General features: G+C 57.1%; 1 protein-coding gene across 1 annotated transcript in view; it reads right to left on the reverse strand.

Moving 5' to 3' along the window:
* Positions 1-16894, reverse strand: part of NUMA1 (nuclear mitotic apparatus protein 1) — a 56042-nt gene that overhangs the window by 5628 nt on the left and 33520 nt on the right. The window contains 17 exon segments of the mRNA XM_087965933.1: positions 1100-1236; positions 2391-2547; positions 2549-2698; positions 2825-3056; positions 5983-6143; positions 7453-7671; positions 8460-8570; positions 10016-10084; positions 11595-11636; positions 12623-13060; positions 13062-13232; positions 13234-13362; positions 13364-13479; positions 13482-14189; positions 14192-14881; positions 14884-16039; positions 16804-16894. The exon segment at positions 16804-16894 is cut by the window's right edge and continues 38 nt beyond it. Of these exon segments, the coding sequence (XP_087822059.1) occupies positions 1100-1236; positions 2391-2547; positions 2549-2698; positions 2825-3056; positions 5983-6143; positions 7453-7671; positions 8460-8570; positions 10016-10084; positions 11595-11636; positions 12623-13060; positions 13062-13232; positions 13234-13362; positions 13364-13479; positions 13482-14189; positions 14192-14881; positions 14884-16039; positions 16804-16894 (4777 nt within the window).

Consider the following 16894-nt stretch of genomic DNA (forward strand, 5'->3'; position numbering starts at 1 on the left):
CTTCTTCTATCCCTTATCTCTGTATCTCTCTCCCTCTCTCTCTCTCTCTATCATCTATCTATCTATCTAATCTATCATCCACCCATCTTCCATCTACCTACCACCTACCTACCTACCTACCTACCTACCTACCATATCTACCTACCATATCTATCTATCTATCTATCTATCTATCTATCTATCTATCTATCTATCTATCTATCTCTATCTCTCTATCTATCTATATCTATCTATCTCATCTATCTCATCTATCTATCTATCTATCTATCTATCTATCTATCTATCTATCTATCTATCTATCTATCTATCTATCTGTCTGTCTGTCTGTCTGTCTGTCTGTCTGTCTGTCTGTCTACTGTATATCTATCTGTCTTGCCTGCCTGCCTGCCTATCCATCCATCCAATCTATCTCTAACTAACAGATTAACAGGATTGGAAGGGACCTTGGAGGTCATCTTGTCCAACCCCCCGCCCAAGCAGGAGACCCTCCACCCTTCCTGACAGAGGGCAGTCCAGACTCTACTTGAAAGCCTCCAGGGATGAAACCTCCCACAACCTCCGAGGGCAACTTCTCTTCCATGGGTCGATGGTTCTCCCTGTCAGAAAATTCCTCCTTATTTCCAGGTTGAATCTCTGTCTCCTTGTCCAGTTGTGCACAGCCAGATTCGCTTAACCATTGTGTGTGGGGCTAACTTTTAACACCTGCAGTGATTCGTTTAACAAATAGGGCCGTGACGGTTGTGCATTGGGGCAAATGGCTCCCTGGACCCAGGTCTCACTTAGCGAAAGAAACTCTGGGCTCAATCGTGCTCGTAAGTCGAGGACTCCCTGCAGCCAGAGGCGTGGGTGGGTGGGTGGACTGAGATATTGCTCACTTATGCCAGGACGTCGTAGTAACAAAAGAAAAGCGGGGGGTGAAACTGCTTGGGGGGGGCCTTCCTATGGGAGGAAATCTCCCCTCCCCTTCGGTCCAGACCCCAATCAAGGGCCACACCTCCAGAGACTAAAGCCCCTCGTGCAGGTGGGGAACTGACCCCCCACCCCCCCCGAAGGGTCCCGGGCCCAGCGGAAGGAAACCGGCCAGGCAGGAGAGACTCACCCGGGACTCCAGAGGGTAGCAGGTCTTCAGGTGAGGCGGGCAGATGCGGTTGCGCTGCTGCAGCTCCGCGATGCGGTTCCAGCCGTCCAGCTGCTCCGGCTCATCGTCACAGGAGGCTGCGTAGAAGCTGCTCCGGCCTGCAGAGGGGAGGGGAGGGCAGGCAGGGCATGGGTGGGCGGGTTTCTCCCCCAGGGCCTCAGGGGTCTCCAACCTGGGCCGCTTTCAGACTCGTGGACTCCAGCTCCCAGAGTTCCTCAGCCAGCAACCAGACCCCTGACTTAGATGGCCCTTCTGGTCCATTCCAACTCTATCCTTCCTGGCTTCCTAGGGGATTCTGGGCGTTGCAGTCCACGAGTCTTAAAGGGGCCCAGGTTGGAGACCCCTGACTTAGATGGCCCTTCTGGTCCATTCCAACTCTATCCTTCCTGGCTTCCTGGGGAATTCTGGGCGTTGCAGTCCACGAGTCTTAAAGGGGCCCAGGTTGGAGACCCCTGACTTAGATGACCCTTCTGGTCTCTTCCAACTCTATCCTTCCTGGGGAATTCTGGGCATTGCAGTCCACGAGTCTTAAAGGGGCCCAGGTTGGAGACCCCTGCCCCAAGGGGTGGAAAAAGAGGGGGAGACGGAGCACCCAAGGCAAGCCAGTCGAGGGGGAGGGGTGGGATTGCGACCCTGGGGGTGGCTCAGCAGGGCAGCTTTCTGCAATTGTGTGTCTACACGTGGGTCTTTCTTCTGGGTCCACCTGAGAGCTGCAGCAGGAAGCCCCATCCCCAGAGCGGCCTTTCTCAACTATCCCCCTTTAGGATGCTGGGGCTTCAACTCCCAGGATTCACCAGGGCTGTATTCCCAGGACTGTGAATTCAGCAGGGCAGGCTGGGGAATTCTGGGAGTTGAAGTCCAGCACACATCCTAAAGCAGCCAAGGTTGTCAAAAGACAGATTTAGCTGGCTCTGGTGGGGGATTTGGACCAAGCAGGGGGTCAACTCATCAAGTATTATAAAAATATTTATAAAAATATAAATAAAAAGCGTGGCCACTTGGAAGGCTTGTGGACTCCAACTCCCAGAGTTCCCCAGCCATCATGGCTGCTTGGGAGTTAAAGACCCCAAGCCTTAGAGCTGCCAAAATTCGGGAGACCCCAGGATAAGGCCACGGAGAACCAATCGGGGCATCGATCTTGGCCAAGAGCAGCGTTTCGGACCGAGGGGGCAGAGAAGCCCTGAAGATCAGCCCCCCCCGCCGTCCATCCCTAACGGGGCAGGGTCCACACCCCGAGCCCTCCCACTCTTACCGGGGTTGGCCCCCCCGCCTTGGGAGTGTCTCAGAGAACTGCGGGTGGCCGGTCGGTAGCCAGGCAGGCTCTTCAGCGCAGCGTGGCCGGAGGCGCCATCGGGCGAAGAGGCGGCCAGCCGGATGAGGGACTCCTGGGAGGGCAGGCTGGCCAGCGAGCCGGGTGGAGGAGGAGGAGGAGGAGGAAGCCACCGCTGCCGAACGCAGGCGGGTCTTGACCGACTCCTGGCCGCTCTCCCCCGAGCCGGAGGACCGCAGGCTGACGAAGGACTCGTTGGTGCTGTCCAGGGGCTCCAGCTTGGGGTGCTTCTGCAAGGCAACCCAAACAGGGTGAGGTCACACCCCCGAGGGGGCAGAGGCGGGGGGGGCCCACACAGCCATCGGCTCCCTGGCTCCCCCCTCCTTCGGGGTCCACAGCCCCCCTTCCCCCCTTACTTTGATCATGGTAATGTTGATCAGCTGCGTGGTGCGCCGGCGGCCCGAGAGGGCCTTCCGCCCAGAGTCCAGGGTGATGTTGCCGATGGAGTCGATGCTGTTCTCCAGCTTGGAGCGGGAGCGCGTGGGGATGGGCGTGAAGTAGAGGCTCTCCAGGGACTCCCGCTTGTGGGGCAGCGGCTTGGACGACTCCACGGGCCCCGACTCGGACAGGGAGCGGCGGCTCTTTTTGCTGGGGGGGAGCAGAGAAGCGAGAGGTCAGGGCCGGGCAGAGGCTTCCACGCCCAGCCGGGGGCATCGCAGCTGCTGCGGTTCTGGGCCAGGCGAAGGTTGCACACGGACTGCCTCTCCTGCAGGAGCTGCCTCGGCTGCCAACCTGCTTCCGGGTCCAATTCCAGGTGCTGGTAAGGTCTTAAGATGGTTTCGGGCCAGGTTCTTTGAAGGGCCCTCTTTTCCCAGTGGGGACACCCACCTGACTCACCAGAGCAGGGAGGCAGGAGATGCAGGGGTGGGACTCTACCGGTTCGCACCTATTCACACCTAGAACCGGTTGTTAACCTTCTAAGCAGCCCAGAGAACCGGTTGTTAGAAGAAATTACAGGGCTAATCCTGTAAGGAAGGCAGGAAGGAAACATTCTGGTGTTGCTTACAGAAACTGCCTCTCCGTTAACCCTTATTACGTTCTGGGAAGGACTAGACTTCCTGTCTCAGGAACTTCTCTGGAGTTTTTTCCCCCTCCTTTGCTGGTACTTTGCTTGTGTGGAGTGACCATTCAAAGTTACAATGGCACTGAAAAAGGCGACTTATGACCATTTTTCACACTTATGACTGTTGCAGCATCCCCACAGTCATGAGAGGCCAGGCGAGGAGATGCGTGCCTCAATGTGAGTGATGTTGAGTTGGCAACGCCCAGCCAATAACATGACCACCAAGCCGCGTCCACCCAGTCACATGACCACCAAGCCACGCCCACCCAGTCACATGACCACCAAGCCACGTCCACCCAGTCACATGACCACCAAGCCACGCCCACCCAGTCACATGACCACCAAGCCACGCCCACCCAGTCACATGACCACCAAGCCACGTCCACCCAGTCACATGACAACCAAGCCATGCCCACCACCTAAGCCATGCCCACAGAACCGGTTGTTAAAATTTTTGAATCCCACCCCTGAGGAGATGTTACAAGACACCCCCCCCCCTCAAGGAGGTCCACCTAGTTCTAGTGGGGCCAAGAAGGGCCTTCTCCGTGGTGGCTCCCTCCCTGTGGAACATCACCTCTGCAGGGAATAAGGCTGGCCTCCCTCTTTCGCCTTTTTCCAGGTGGCCTGAAGACACGATTCTGCCACTGGGCACGGAGACCTCCTTGGGATACGGAGCCCATCGAGGGGGCTGTGTGACTGTTATCAGAGGGGCCGGGGAGTTATTTGGCTATGTGTTTGGGGCCTGACTTCTGTAAGCCGCCCACTGTGGGCAGCTTTATAAATGTTCATAATAAATAAATGTCTTTCCTGCCCCGCCATAATCTCCCATTCAGCCTGAAGACCCCAAAAGTGCCAACAGAAGAGAAGATTTGTAGCTCAGGGTTCAACTGAGGGGTCCTGGGTGCTCTTTGAGCTTTTGGGGGGGGGGGGGTTTGCAGACGTTTTATGGACAAACTAGGTGACCTCAAGGAAGCCTATGGGGTCCTTGATGATCCCCGAGCTTGGTGGTTTCCTTACAGATGTTTCATGCCACAACTAGGTCATCTTTGGGTAGATTTTAGCCCTGATGGTGTTACCTAGTTGGGTTGTGAAATGTCTGCAGAAAACACCCCCGCCAAGCTCAGAGAGGACCAGAGACCCCAAAAGAATCAGACTCCCTTCTGCGGCAGCTTCCCTCTGGCAGCAAAGACCAAGGAAGCTGGGCAGGAGCTTTGGCTTCTGCAGAAGGGGCCGTCCTCCAGAGCAGGGATCTCAACCTGGGCCACTTCAAGACCTGCGGACTTCAACTCCCAGAGGAATTCCTCAGGTCTTAAAGTGGCCCAGGTTGGAGACCCCTGACTTAGATGGCCCTTCTGGTTTCTTCCAACTCTATCATTCCTGGCTGGCTGAGGAATTCTGGGAGTTGAAGTCCACAAGTCTTAAAGTGGCCCAGGTTGGAGACCCCTGACTTAGATGGCCCTTCTGGTCTCTCCCAACTCTATCATTCCTGGCTGGCTGAAGAACTCTGGGAGTTGAAGTCCACAAGTCTTAAAGTGGCCCAGGTTGGAGACCCTGACTTAGATGACCCTTCTGGTCTCTTCCAACTCTATCATTCCTGGCTGGCTGGAGAATTCTGGGAGTTGAAGTCCACAAGTCTTAAAGTGGCCCAGGTTGGAGACCCCTGACTTAGATGGCCCTTCTGGTCTCTTCCAACTCTATCATTCCTGGCTGGCTGGAGAATTCTGGGGGTTGAAGTCCACAAGTCTTAAATGGCCCAGGTTGGAGACCCCTGACTTAGATGGCCCTTCTGGTCCCCTCCAACTCTATCATTCCTGACTGGCTGAAGAACTCTGGGAGTTGAAGTCCACAGGTCTCAAAGTGGCCCAGGTTGGAGACCCCTGACTTAGATGACCCTTCTGGTCCCCTCCAACTCTATCATTCCCGACTGGCTGGAGAATTCTGGGAGTTGAAGTCCACGAGTCTTAAAGAGGCCCAGGTTGGAGACCCCTGACTTAGATGACCCTTCTGGTCTCTCCCAACTCTATCATTCCTGGCTGGCTGAAGAACTCTGGGGAGTTGAAGTCCACAGGTCTTAAAGTGGCCCAGGTTGGAGACCCTGACTTAGATGACCCTTCTGGTCCCCTCCAACTCTATCATTCCTGACTGGCTGAAGAACTCTGGGAGTTGAAGTCCACAGGTCTTAAAGTGGCCCAGGTTGGAGACCCTGACTTAGATGACCCTTCTGGTCCCCTCCAACTCTATCATTCCTGACTGGCTGAAGAACTCTGGGAGTTGAAGTCCACAGGTCTCAAAGTGGCCCAGGTTGGAGACCCCTGACTTAGATGACCCTTCTGGTCCCCTCCAACTCTATCATTCCTGACTGGCTGAAGAACTCTGGGAGTTGAAGTCCACAGGTCTTAAAGTGGCTCCAGAGCCAGGGGAGGTGGCCACGGAGCCGCTGAAGGCCGGTACCTGGTGGAGTTCAGGGGCTGCCCTTCGTCGCTGGTGTTCAAGTCCAGGCTGTCGGTGCTGATGTCGGCCGAGCTCTGCCGGAAAGTCTCCCGGCCCTTGAGGGTCTCCACGGCCGCCTGGACCTTGCCCTGCTCCCGAAGCTGCCGGTCCGAGAAGTCCAGCTGTGGGGGGGGGGGTTGGGGCAGAATGAGAAAGAAAAGCAGCCAGGCCCAAGAAGGGGGACTGTGTTGTTTCTCTGGGTCAGGTAATCTCTGTGGCTACAGGCATCATGCTGTATTTCTTTATTCGGTCATGTTCGTGCAGTGTGTATTGGAGGTGGAGACCCTATGAGAGCTGCATGCCACGAAATTTCATTTTAAGGTATGCATTCAAAGTGATGATAATCTTATTATTCATTCCTCTCCTATTCTCTCCTATTCTATTCTATTCTATTCTCTCCTATTCTATTCTATTCTATTCTATTCTATTCTCTCCTATTCTATTCTATTCTATTCTCTCCTATTCTATTCTATTCTCTCCTATTCTATTCCATATTTCTATTCTATTCTATTCTCTCCTATTCTATTCTATTCTATTCTCCTATTCTATTCCTATTCTATTCTCTCCTATTCTATTCTATTCTCTCCTATTCTATTCCATATTTCTATTCTATTCTATTCTATCCTATCCTATTCTCTATTCCTAATTCTTATTTCATTTCATTTCAATTCAATTCTATTCTTATTCTATTCTCTACTCCTAATTCTCTATTCTATTCTATTCTATTCCATTCTATATTCCATATTCTATATTCTATATTCTATATTCTATATTCTATATTCTATATTCTATATTCTATTCCATTCTGTATTCTATTCTATTCTGTATTCTACTCCACTCTACTCTTCATCCCTCTTCTACAGAGAGGCTGGCAGATCCACAAAAACTCCATTTCAGGCATCTTCATTCAATACTCCTGCCGAAGGTAAATCCTCAACTTACAAGCAGGTGAAATTACGAGGGCACTGAAAAAAGTGACTGACAGCTGGTCTTTGCACAACTGTTGCAGCCTCTCCATGGTCTCATGATCACAATTTGGGCATTTGGCCCATCGGCTCCTATTTATGACAGTTGTAGCCTCCCGCGGGGGTGTGTGTGTGTGTGTCAGGGGACCAACTTTTGCTACCTTCTGACCAGCGAAGCCAAGGGGGGGGGGGAGCCAGAATTCACTTAACCACCGGTTGACTAACTTAACCCCTGAAGTGACTCCCTGGACAACGGTGGCAAGAAAAGTGGCCAAACAGGGCAAAACTCTCTTTAACAACTGCCCTGCTTAGCAACGGAAATTTCAGGCTCCGTTGTGGTCCAGGGCCACCTGCCCATGGATGCAAACTTTGCAATGTACCAAGTGGAAGTGTTAACTCGAAAGAAACGTCGACTAAACCGATGCATTTCACCCCTGGCCAGCGCCCAGCTGCTCCCCCGGCCTACCTGGGCCTGCAGGACCCGGACCTGGCTGGTGAGGCTCTTCAGGCTGAGCTCCGACTCGGCGGCCTGCAGTGCCGTGCGCTGCAGCTCCTTGGCCAGGCGCTCCGACTCGGCCTTCAGCTCGGCGTTCTCCTTCTCCAGGTGCTCCAGGCCCTTCAGCTTCTGCAGCAGCTCCTGGTTCTGCTGCTTCTTGGCGTCGTAGTGCGTCCTCGCCTTCTCCATCTGTGGGCGCGCGGAAGAGAGGGGCTCTCAGGCTGGGCCTCCAGGGGGAAACCGTCCGGAGCTCCGTCCGTTGACAAAAGGTCTCACTTACTATAGGAGTCCAGTGGACCCCGCAGCCAGCGCAAAGCCGGAACTGGAAATCGCGCACCCCCAAATATAATCCCCCCCCAAAGTCTAACTTTTCCTTTCCTTAGCGGCCTCCACTTGCTGCCCCCCCCTCCCTCCCCTCCAGGTCCAACCCAATTCAAAGGATATTTTTTTGCTCTCGTTTCAAGTCGAGGTTCCGATCCCGGCCGGTTGGCCTTGAAGCTGCATCTCAGGGAGACACGGCGAACTTTCCGCTTGGAGCCTGCCCCCCCATCCAATCCACACACACACACACACCCACACCCACACCCATAGAGGTCCATGGAGATTCTCCTCATCCGGGTCATGTTTGTCCCAAAGGTGCCTCTTTTTTATTTATTTATTTTTTCCAAGAGGCAACTGGACTTTCTGGTTTTTCTCTGAAGACGTTTCGCTTCTCATCCCAGAAGCTTCCTCAGCTTTGCAAGGAATATCAATCCTTCCCTTCCCCACCATCCAGTCAGAGCTGAAGAAGCTTCTGGGATGAGAAGCAAAACGTCTTCGAAGGAAAACCGGAAAGTCCAGGTGCCTCTGGGAAAAAGCCCCTTGAGGAACCCCCCCCTCCCCAGAGTCGATGGCAGACGGGCACCGAGTGATAGCCCTTCCCTCCCCTGGCATGGGAGGGAGGGAGGGGAGGAGGAGGACGCAGCCGGGGTCCTAACCTGAGCCTTGTAATGCTCGACGGCCTGTTCCTTCTGCACCAGCTGAGCCTGGAGATCCGCCGTCTTCTCCTTCAGCTGCTTCATCTCCGAACGGAGCCCCTCCTCACGCATCTACAGAGAGAGGGAGACCCACCTCACCGTCTCAAGAGAGGGGAGCCCCCCTTCCTCCCGAGCCCACTGGGTCGCCCTCTGCCCCGGGCCTCTTCTGATATTCCTCCCGCTCCAGGATTCAAGGCTTTAACCTGGCAGGACACCCACTTGTCCCGCTCAAGAAGAAGATTTGCTACCAATAAAGGAGAATATTTCTAGCTCAGGGTTGAACGGAGGGGCCCTTGGTGGTCTCTGAACTTGTCTGCTTTCTTGCAGATGTTTCACTATGTGACGAGGTAACAACATCATCAGTGCTAGAAGGGGACAGGGTTTGTGGGGAGGAGGAGGAGGAGGAGGAGGAAGAGGAGGAGGGCGGGGTCTCTGGTGCTCTCTGAGCTGGGTGGTTTTCTTGCAGACATTTCATGACCCAACTAGGGAACAATATCAGCTGCTAGTAGGAGTGCGGCTTGCTCTTCAGTTTATGTTCTGGTGTCTTGCCTGTCTGTGTGTGTGTGGGGGGGGCAGCCTTAGGGATTCTTTGCTTGGGCTGTTCTCTGATGGCTCTTTGGCAGCTTCTTGGATTGGCGTCTTGCCTATTTGATGGTTGGTCTGAGGTCAACCAACAGCTTTTGGCGGCCACGTTTTTCACGAGCGAAGGCAAACATACTTTGCGTGGCACTGCCCAAAGGCTCCCAATATGAGGACAAATCGGGTCTTGTAAAAGTCACTTGGGAGGCAGGAGATGCTCCCTGTGTAGTTTACCCCTCATCCCACGCGTGGATTGTGATTGGGTAGGGCAGGCGGGGAGGAAGAACACGAGTGAGTGGTCAGACGAGGAGACCGGAGCTCATGGGGAGCCTCACATTGCAGTGAACAAGGACATATGTTCAATTTCGCATCTACTACGATTGTTGGCCGAGCAGGGACAAAAATAGCCAGGGAAATGATTGAAGCCTGGGGGAAAAGGAGTGCGGATTTACTGCCGACTTATCAGGTATTTAGGAGCTGAGGGCTTGGAAGAAGCCCAAGGAAAGGAAAGCCCACCGCCAGCCATCCACACACCCATCAGCCAATAGGAAGGCGTCGCATAAATACGGTGCGTAGAACAGCCCAAAGCATAGATTCCAGGAGAGAGAAGGTCCCTGAAGACGAACACTTTCCTCCACAAACCCGAAAGCTCAGAAAGCTAATCCTTCTGAGGTCCCGGGGGATCGACCCAGGTAGGATCTTGTCGTGTTTTTTATTTGCACTTGGGCTCTAATGCTATTTACGCTAGTGTGAACCTCTTGGAACCCTGGCTTGTCCCAAGCCACCCCCCATCCTGGCAACGGGTGGAGTAGAAGGAAGCGTGAGATAAAACTGCGCAAGCTCCACGGACTCCTTTGACCAGGAACTTCTCTCCTGGAGGGCCTCCTGAGGTGGAGGCCAGGTGGAGGTGTGCAAGGGTTCCTGTGCTGGACACCCACCTTTGCTTTCTGCTGGTGGGTCTGGCCGGCCTTCTCTTGCTGGGCCAGCTTCTTTTTCAGCTCATCCACCTGGAGGAGGGGAGAGGAGGAGAAGTCATCCCAAGCCTCCCCCGGCCCCCAGTGGTGGGGATTCAAATACCGGTCCTGTGGGCGTGGCTTGGTGGGCGTGGCAGGGGAAGGATACCTCAAAATTTCCCTCCCCACCCCACTAACCTGCTTTCCAGCTCCGTTCTCCCAAATACTCCAAATTTCTGCTACCGGTTCTTGAGAACTGGCCAGAACCGGCTGAATCCAACCTCTGCTCCCCCCAACTTCCTGCCCCCGCCCCCGTGAGCTCTCCCTGTGAAACTCAGCTGTCTGCTAGCCAGCTGGGTAAGGTGGTGGCAGCACCCATCTTCCCCAGCCCCTTGGATGATGGGACTGGAAGTCCAATCCCTCTGGAGGGTTGGGATAGACTCTCCCATTGATCATTTCCGCCCCGGGGTCAGGACTGGGGAAGGACCCAGGAAGCTGGGGAGAAGGCAGACCCCTCCCCAACGGGGAAGCTTTGGGGGGAGGGGGAGGATCCCCATGGCTGCCCAAGGAAGAAACCCACTAGGCTTCCTGGAAAGAGGCCAGGATCTACCTGGGGGAGCTGCGCCAGGGACCCAATGACCTGGACCCCTCATGGGGAGCATGAGACTTAGACTGTCTACTATTGACCTCACCCCTTTCCTAAGAGGTCTGTAGGGGCGTGCATAAGCGCACCAACGTGCCACCGTCCCTGTCCTATTGTTTCTCTTATTCTTCTTTATTTTTCTTATATGTACCCATTTCATGTATTCACAACTATGTATACACTATACTTATTATCTTGTAAACAATTGGCAAATCAAATAAATAAATAAATAAAAATAAATAAACTGGTCCAAGGCTGGAGCTGCTGGGAGGAGAACGTGGCCGGATGCGGGACTCCCCACCGGTGGCCCCTCGGCTCTTTTCCCAAAAGGGAAGGGAAGTTTTGGCCAAGGGGCCACGCAGAGACAACTGGACAACCATCTGGCTGGGGATTTATAGAGGCAGTCCTCCACTTACAACGGTTCATTTAGTGGCCGTTTGAAATTGCAACGGCACTGAAGAATTGGCTTACGGCCGTTTTCCCACACTTGGGGCCGCTGCAGCTTCCCCCTCTGGTCACGTGATCCAAATTTGGACACTTTGCGATTGGTTCATACTTAGGAGGGTTGCAGGGTCCTGGGGTCATGTGACTTTCGGACAACCAAAGCCAAGGGGGAAGCCAGATTCACTTAATAACCGCAGAGGGTTCGCTTAACAACCGCGGCAAGGAAGGTCTAGAATGGGCCCAACCCCATTTGGCGGGCGTTTCGCTTAGTGACAGAAACCTGGAGCTCAATTGTGGTCGTAAGTCGAGGGGCGCACCTGTGCAGCCGCCTTCCACCAAGCAGCCCCCCACCCCACCCTCCGCTGCCAAGAGTTCGGAAGGGGGGATGCCGGCTCTGCCGCGGGGGGAGAAACCGAGGCGGCAGCACCTCCGGCTGCGCAGCCCCCAGGGAAGCCGTTGGCATCCTGGGCCCGTTACCTGCTTGGCTTGTTCCCGCTGATGTTTCTCCAGCTTCTCTGCCTGCAAGGTGGGAAGAAGGAAAGGCTGCAGAGGGCGGGGCATCACAACTCAAGCCCCCCCCCCGAGAGGCTCTGTGTGTGTGTGTGTGTGTGTGTGTGTGTGTGTGTGAGCTCAACGCCTCTCACTTCCTAAATCCACCCAAAGACGGCAGAAATAAGAGACTGCCCAGCCCGCCTCTTCACGCCACATGGTCCCAGGTAACCCCAAGTGATTCGGTCAGCATCGTCCCATTTAACGACCCAACGGAGGCACCTGCCGGGCACGAGCCGAACCTGGGAGTCCTCTGAGCTACTTTGGCCAGCTGGCTCGGCTCTACACCCCCCCCCCACCTTAGAAAACGTGATCCTCAACCCCCCACCCCAACATGCTGAGATCAAAGGCTAGGGAGGGTGGGATAAAAGGCTAGGGTGGTCCTGGCTGCTCTCTGAGCTGAGTGGTCTTCCTGCAGACCTTTTACTAGGGAACCTCATCGGTGCTAGAAGTGGGGGGGCGGGTTTGTGGAGTGCGGGAGGAAGAGGAGGAAGAAAATGAGGACTGTGGGGTCCCGGAGGCCCTCTGAGCTTGCTTCTTTCCTTGCAGACATTTCATAACCCAACTACGGAACGTCACCGGTGCTAGAAGAGAGGGGGGGGGATTTGCTCTTTGCTTCTGTACAGAAGCTTGTCCTCCCAGCATTGCTGGGATGGTGGGTTTTATCCTTGTTCCTGCTTTCTAAGTCTTTCTCTGGTGTTAATTTTACCCTGCTTATCTGGGTGGAGGCTGCAGGGCAAGCTAAGTGCATATAAACATAGGAGAACCCCACACTCCCTCAACACGGACGATGCTCCCTAGCTGGGTCATGCAACGTCTGCAAGAAAACACCAGGGACCCCACAGCTCAACCCTGGGCTCCAAAGCGTCCCTAAGAACAGCCCCCTCCCACCTCGAAGAATACCAGGGTGTGTGTGCGTGTGTGTGTGTGTGTGTGTCATTAGAGCAAAGGCCCACCTGAGCTGCCAGCTGATGCTTGCTGTCCTCGCAGGTGCCGGCCATGGCCTCCAGCTTCTTCTGGGCCTCCTCCGCCTCCCGCTTGCTCCCGGCCACCAGCTTCTCAGCCTCCAGCCGGGCAGCCTCCAGCTCCAGAGCGTGGTTCTGCTTGACCTGGGCCAACTCCCGGTCCAGGCTCTGCTGCCCTTGGGCGGCCTTCTCCGCCAGCTCCCTCTTCTCCTCGGCCAGCTGGGCGTGGGCCTGCTGGAGGGCGGCCAGGCGCTCCACCTGCCCGCTGTTCTCCGCTTGCAGCTGGAGGAGGAGCTGCTCTTGCTGGAGGAGCCTCTCCTTGGCGGAGGCGGCCTCCGAGAGCTCCTGCTTGGCCCTGCTCAGCTCCGCCTGCAGGAGGCCCGCGGTCTTCTGCAGCTGCCCCACCTCTTCCCGGTGCTGGTCCCCCCGCCGCGGCCTGCTCCGCCTGGAGCTGCTGGCACAAGCCCTTGAGGGGCACCAGCTCCCCGATCAGAGCCTGAGCTCCGGCCAACTCCTGCTGCTGCCCTGCCAGGAGCTGCTCCTTCTGGACGGCCTTCTCCTGCCAGGCCTGGAGCTCTTGGCCAAGGGCCTCCTCCCGCTTGCGAGAGCCCGCTCAGCTCCTTCTTCAGGGCCTCCACGGACAGCCGCAGCTTCTCGGCCTGCTCCTGGGAGCTCTGGGCCTCTGCTTTCATCGCCGAGCACCGCTCTGCCGCCCGGGAGGCCGCCGTGGCCGATCTCGGACTGGAGGAGCCTCAGCCTCTCCTCCAGCTTCTTGCTCTTCTCCGACTCGGCCATGACCAGGCGCCGGAGGTCCTTGCTCTCCGCCTCCTTCTCCAGCAGCTGCCGTGCAGGATGGACCTGTCCTGCTCCAGGCTGTTGATGTGGCCGGCCTTCCTCTCCGCCTCCTGGCGGTAGCAGGACGCCTGCTCTTTCCAGCTCTCTTCCGACCTCTCCTTCTCCTGAGCCGAGGCCCGCAAGGCGGCCAGCTCTTCCTCGGCTCTCGCCACGGCCTTCTGGCTCCGCCCCAGCTCCTCTTCCGCCCGCAGGAGCTCCTGCTTCAGTCTCTCCACGCTGGCCTTGGAGGCCTCCAGCTGCTTCTCCAGCTCGGAGGTCCTCTGCCTCTGGTGCCCGGCTTCCCGCTTCAAGGCCTCCGCCTCGGCGTGCTGCTGCTCCTTGGAGGCGGCCGTCAGCTTCTCCAGTTTGGCGATGGTGCTTTGCTGCTCCTTGCTCTGCTTCTCCAGCCGGCCGACCTGGCCGTGGAGCTCTTTGCCCTCCTTCAGCTGTTTCTCGTAGGCCTCCCGGGTGGAGGCCGACTCCTTCTCCCAGTGGAGCTTCTGCTCCTCCAGGCCTTGGAGGGAGGCGTCCTTGGAGCGCAGCAGGGCTTTCAGGCCACTGATCTCGGCCTCCCGGGTCCTGGCCACCTCCAGGAAGCCCTGCAGCTCGCCCTCCCTCTTGGCTTCCCTCTCCTTCAGCGCTCCGCCGAGGCCAAGCTCCCCTTTCAGCTTGCTGACCGTCTTCTGCAGGTCCCTCAACTCCTCGCAGCGGGAGACGTTCTTCAGCGCAGCTCCTCCAGCTCCCTCTCCTTCTCGCCCACCAAGTCCTGGGCCCTGGCCACCTCCTCCTGGAGGCTGGAGACCTCCACCCGGTGCTCGTTGGCGAGGTTCTGCAGCTGCGCCTCCAGGGCCACCTTCTGGGCCTTCTCCGCGGCCAGCTCGGCCTGGGCTCGCCCCTCCTCCTCCACCAGCCGCTTGGCTTCCTCCTGGTGCCGAGCCCGCTGGCCTTCCCGTTGCTGCACGGCCTCCTCCAGCCTGGCCTTCAGCTCCCTCGCCTGGGCAGAGGCCTGTTCTACCTCCTGCTCTTTCTCCTTCAGAGCGGACCGGAGGCTGGACAGGCTGGACTCGGCCGTGGTCAGGTCTTCGCTGCTTTGCTCCCCCAACTGCTTCACCCTGGCTTCCAGCTCCTCTCTCTTGAGCCGCTCTTCCGCCAGACTCTTGACGGTCTCGGCCAGCTCCCGAGCGGCCTCGTGCCCCTCCTTCTTGGCCTGAGCCGATTCCTGGCGCGTGGTAGCCACCTGCTTCTCCAAGGCGGCCACTTTGGCTCGGAGCTTCTCTTCCGAGCTCGTCTTCTCCTTGACTTGGGCAACGGACTGAGACAATTTGGCCTGCGCGGCCGCCAGAGCTTCCTGGTGCTGGGCCCTGAGATCTTTCAGCTGGGCTTCCAGCTCTGCCAACTTCTTCTGGTCAGCCTGAAACTTCTGGCCGCTTGCTCCTGACCCACACCGGCCGCTTGCTCCCTTTTGGCCACGGGCAGCTCCGCCAGCTGACGCTGAAGCTCTTCTAGCTTCCTCCTGGATTCCTCTTCCAGCCGCTGCATCTGGCCTTCCAAGGCCTGCCTCCTGGCCTTCTCCTCCACCAGGCCTTCCTGCGCCTGCTCCTTGTGCCTGGTCAGCGCCTGGACCTGCTCGTCCAGCTCTGTGATTTGCCGGAGGTTGCTCTCCAGGGACTCCGCCGCCCTCCTCTTCTCGTCCTCCAGGATGCCCTCAGTGTTGTGGACGGACTCTTCGAGGACCATCAGCCGCTCCTGGAGACGGGTGTGTTCCCTGGCCAGCTTCTCCTTCTCGGCCAGCTTCTGCTGGGCTTCCCGCAGCTGGTTTTTCAAGGCCGGGACGGCTGCCGCCTGGGCCTCGCTCTGCTGGCCCTGGGCGGTCAGGGCCAAAACCTTGGCCTCCAGCGCCTGGATCTTCTGGCTGGCCTCCATCTTCTCCTGGTGCAGCTCCACAGCGGAAGAGGTCCGGGCGTGCTCCAGGGACTGCAGCCGCTCGGCCAGGGAGGACACCTCGGCTTCCTTCTCCTGGAGCTGCCTGACGGCCAGCTCCTTCTCCTGGGCAATGCGGTTGTACTCTTCCTGGCTGGCGGCTTCGATCTGGGAGACCTTCTGGTTGCTCTGCTTCAGGGAGCCGCTCAGCTGGTCCACCTGGCGGCTCAGGTCTTCAAGGGCTGCCCGGGACCTCTGCTCCTTCTTCTCCCACTCTTCGGCCAGCTGGCTCTTCTGGCTCCGCTCGGCCTCCACCTGCTGGTGCAGCGCCAGCAGCTCCTCGTCCCTCTGGCGCAGGAAGCCCGTCAGCTTGGCGATCTCCGCCGTGAGGCTGTTGGCTTGGGCGATCAGGCACTCCTCCTGGGCCCGGCGGTCCTGCTCCAGCTTCTCCTTGGCGCGGGAGATTTCGGAGCTGGAGTTCTGCAGCTCCGTCAGGAGGCCCGTCAGCTGGGCCTTCTCCGCTTCGAAGCTTCTCCTTTCGGCCTGGAGGTTGGCCTCCAGCAGGCGCTTCTCCTCCTCCAGGCGCAGGGCGGCGGCTTGCAGTTCGACCTGCTGGCTGCTGAGGCTGGCCACTTGCTGATTCAGGCCCTCCAGCTGCAGGAGGAAGAAAGCGGGGACACACTGGTTATTCCAGAGAGAGGGTGTGTGTGTGCGTGCGTGTCTTTTCTCGCGCTCTCCGAACTACCGGCTGGGCTTCCCACCCACCCCCCTCTGCGCTAATCTGGTCAGGGCGCCTCCCGACATTAGCAGGCAAACACCGGGCCAGGACGGAGATCAGGACACCAAGCGGTGTTTCTTAGTAGCCACTTTGGGATGGGTAGACTTCAATTCCCAGAATTCCCCGGACAGCCTTGTTAGCTGGGGTGTTCCGGGAGTTAAAGTCCATGCAACGGAAAGCGGCTGTTGGAAGGGAGGGAAGAAGAAGATGGGAGGGAGGGAAGAAAGGGAAGGAGGGAGAAAATAGGAGGGAGGAAATGGGAGAGGGAGGGAGGATGTGGGGAGAAGAGGAGGGAGGGAGGGAAGGAGGGAGGGAGGGAGGGAGGAGGGAGGGAGGGAGGGAGGAAGGAAGGAAGGAAGAGGGAAGGAAGGAAGGGAGGGAGGGAGGAGGGAGGGAGGGAGGGAGGGAGCTGAATGACTTTGGGCCTGTCCCCCTCTTTCAGCTCAACCCACCTCGCAGGGTTGTTGTGGGCAAAATAGGAGCCGAAAGACGCCTTAGATATGTTCACTGCCTTGAGTCACTTGTAAAATAATAATAATAAAGGCAGGATAACCAATGAAAGGTAAAAGGAACCTGGAGCGAGTTCATCTTCCAGAGGTGGATCCGAGGGGGCACCCCGGGACCCCCCACTCGCTCTCACCTTCAAGACGTCCCCCAGGACTTCTCCTTTGACCGGCAGGGAGCTGGTCTCCTTGGTCAGCTTGGCCAGCTGGTCCTCCAGCAGGGAGATC

Source organism: Notechis scutatus, chromosome 5 (genome assembly GCF_049901735.1).
Source record: "Notechis scutatus isolate UNSWTSFEM ecotype Mainland chromosome 5, rNotScu1.2, whole genome shotgun sequence".
Taxonomy (NCBI): Eukaryota; Metazoa; Chordata; class Lepidosauria; order Squamata; family Elapidae; genus Notechis; species Notechis scutatus.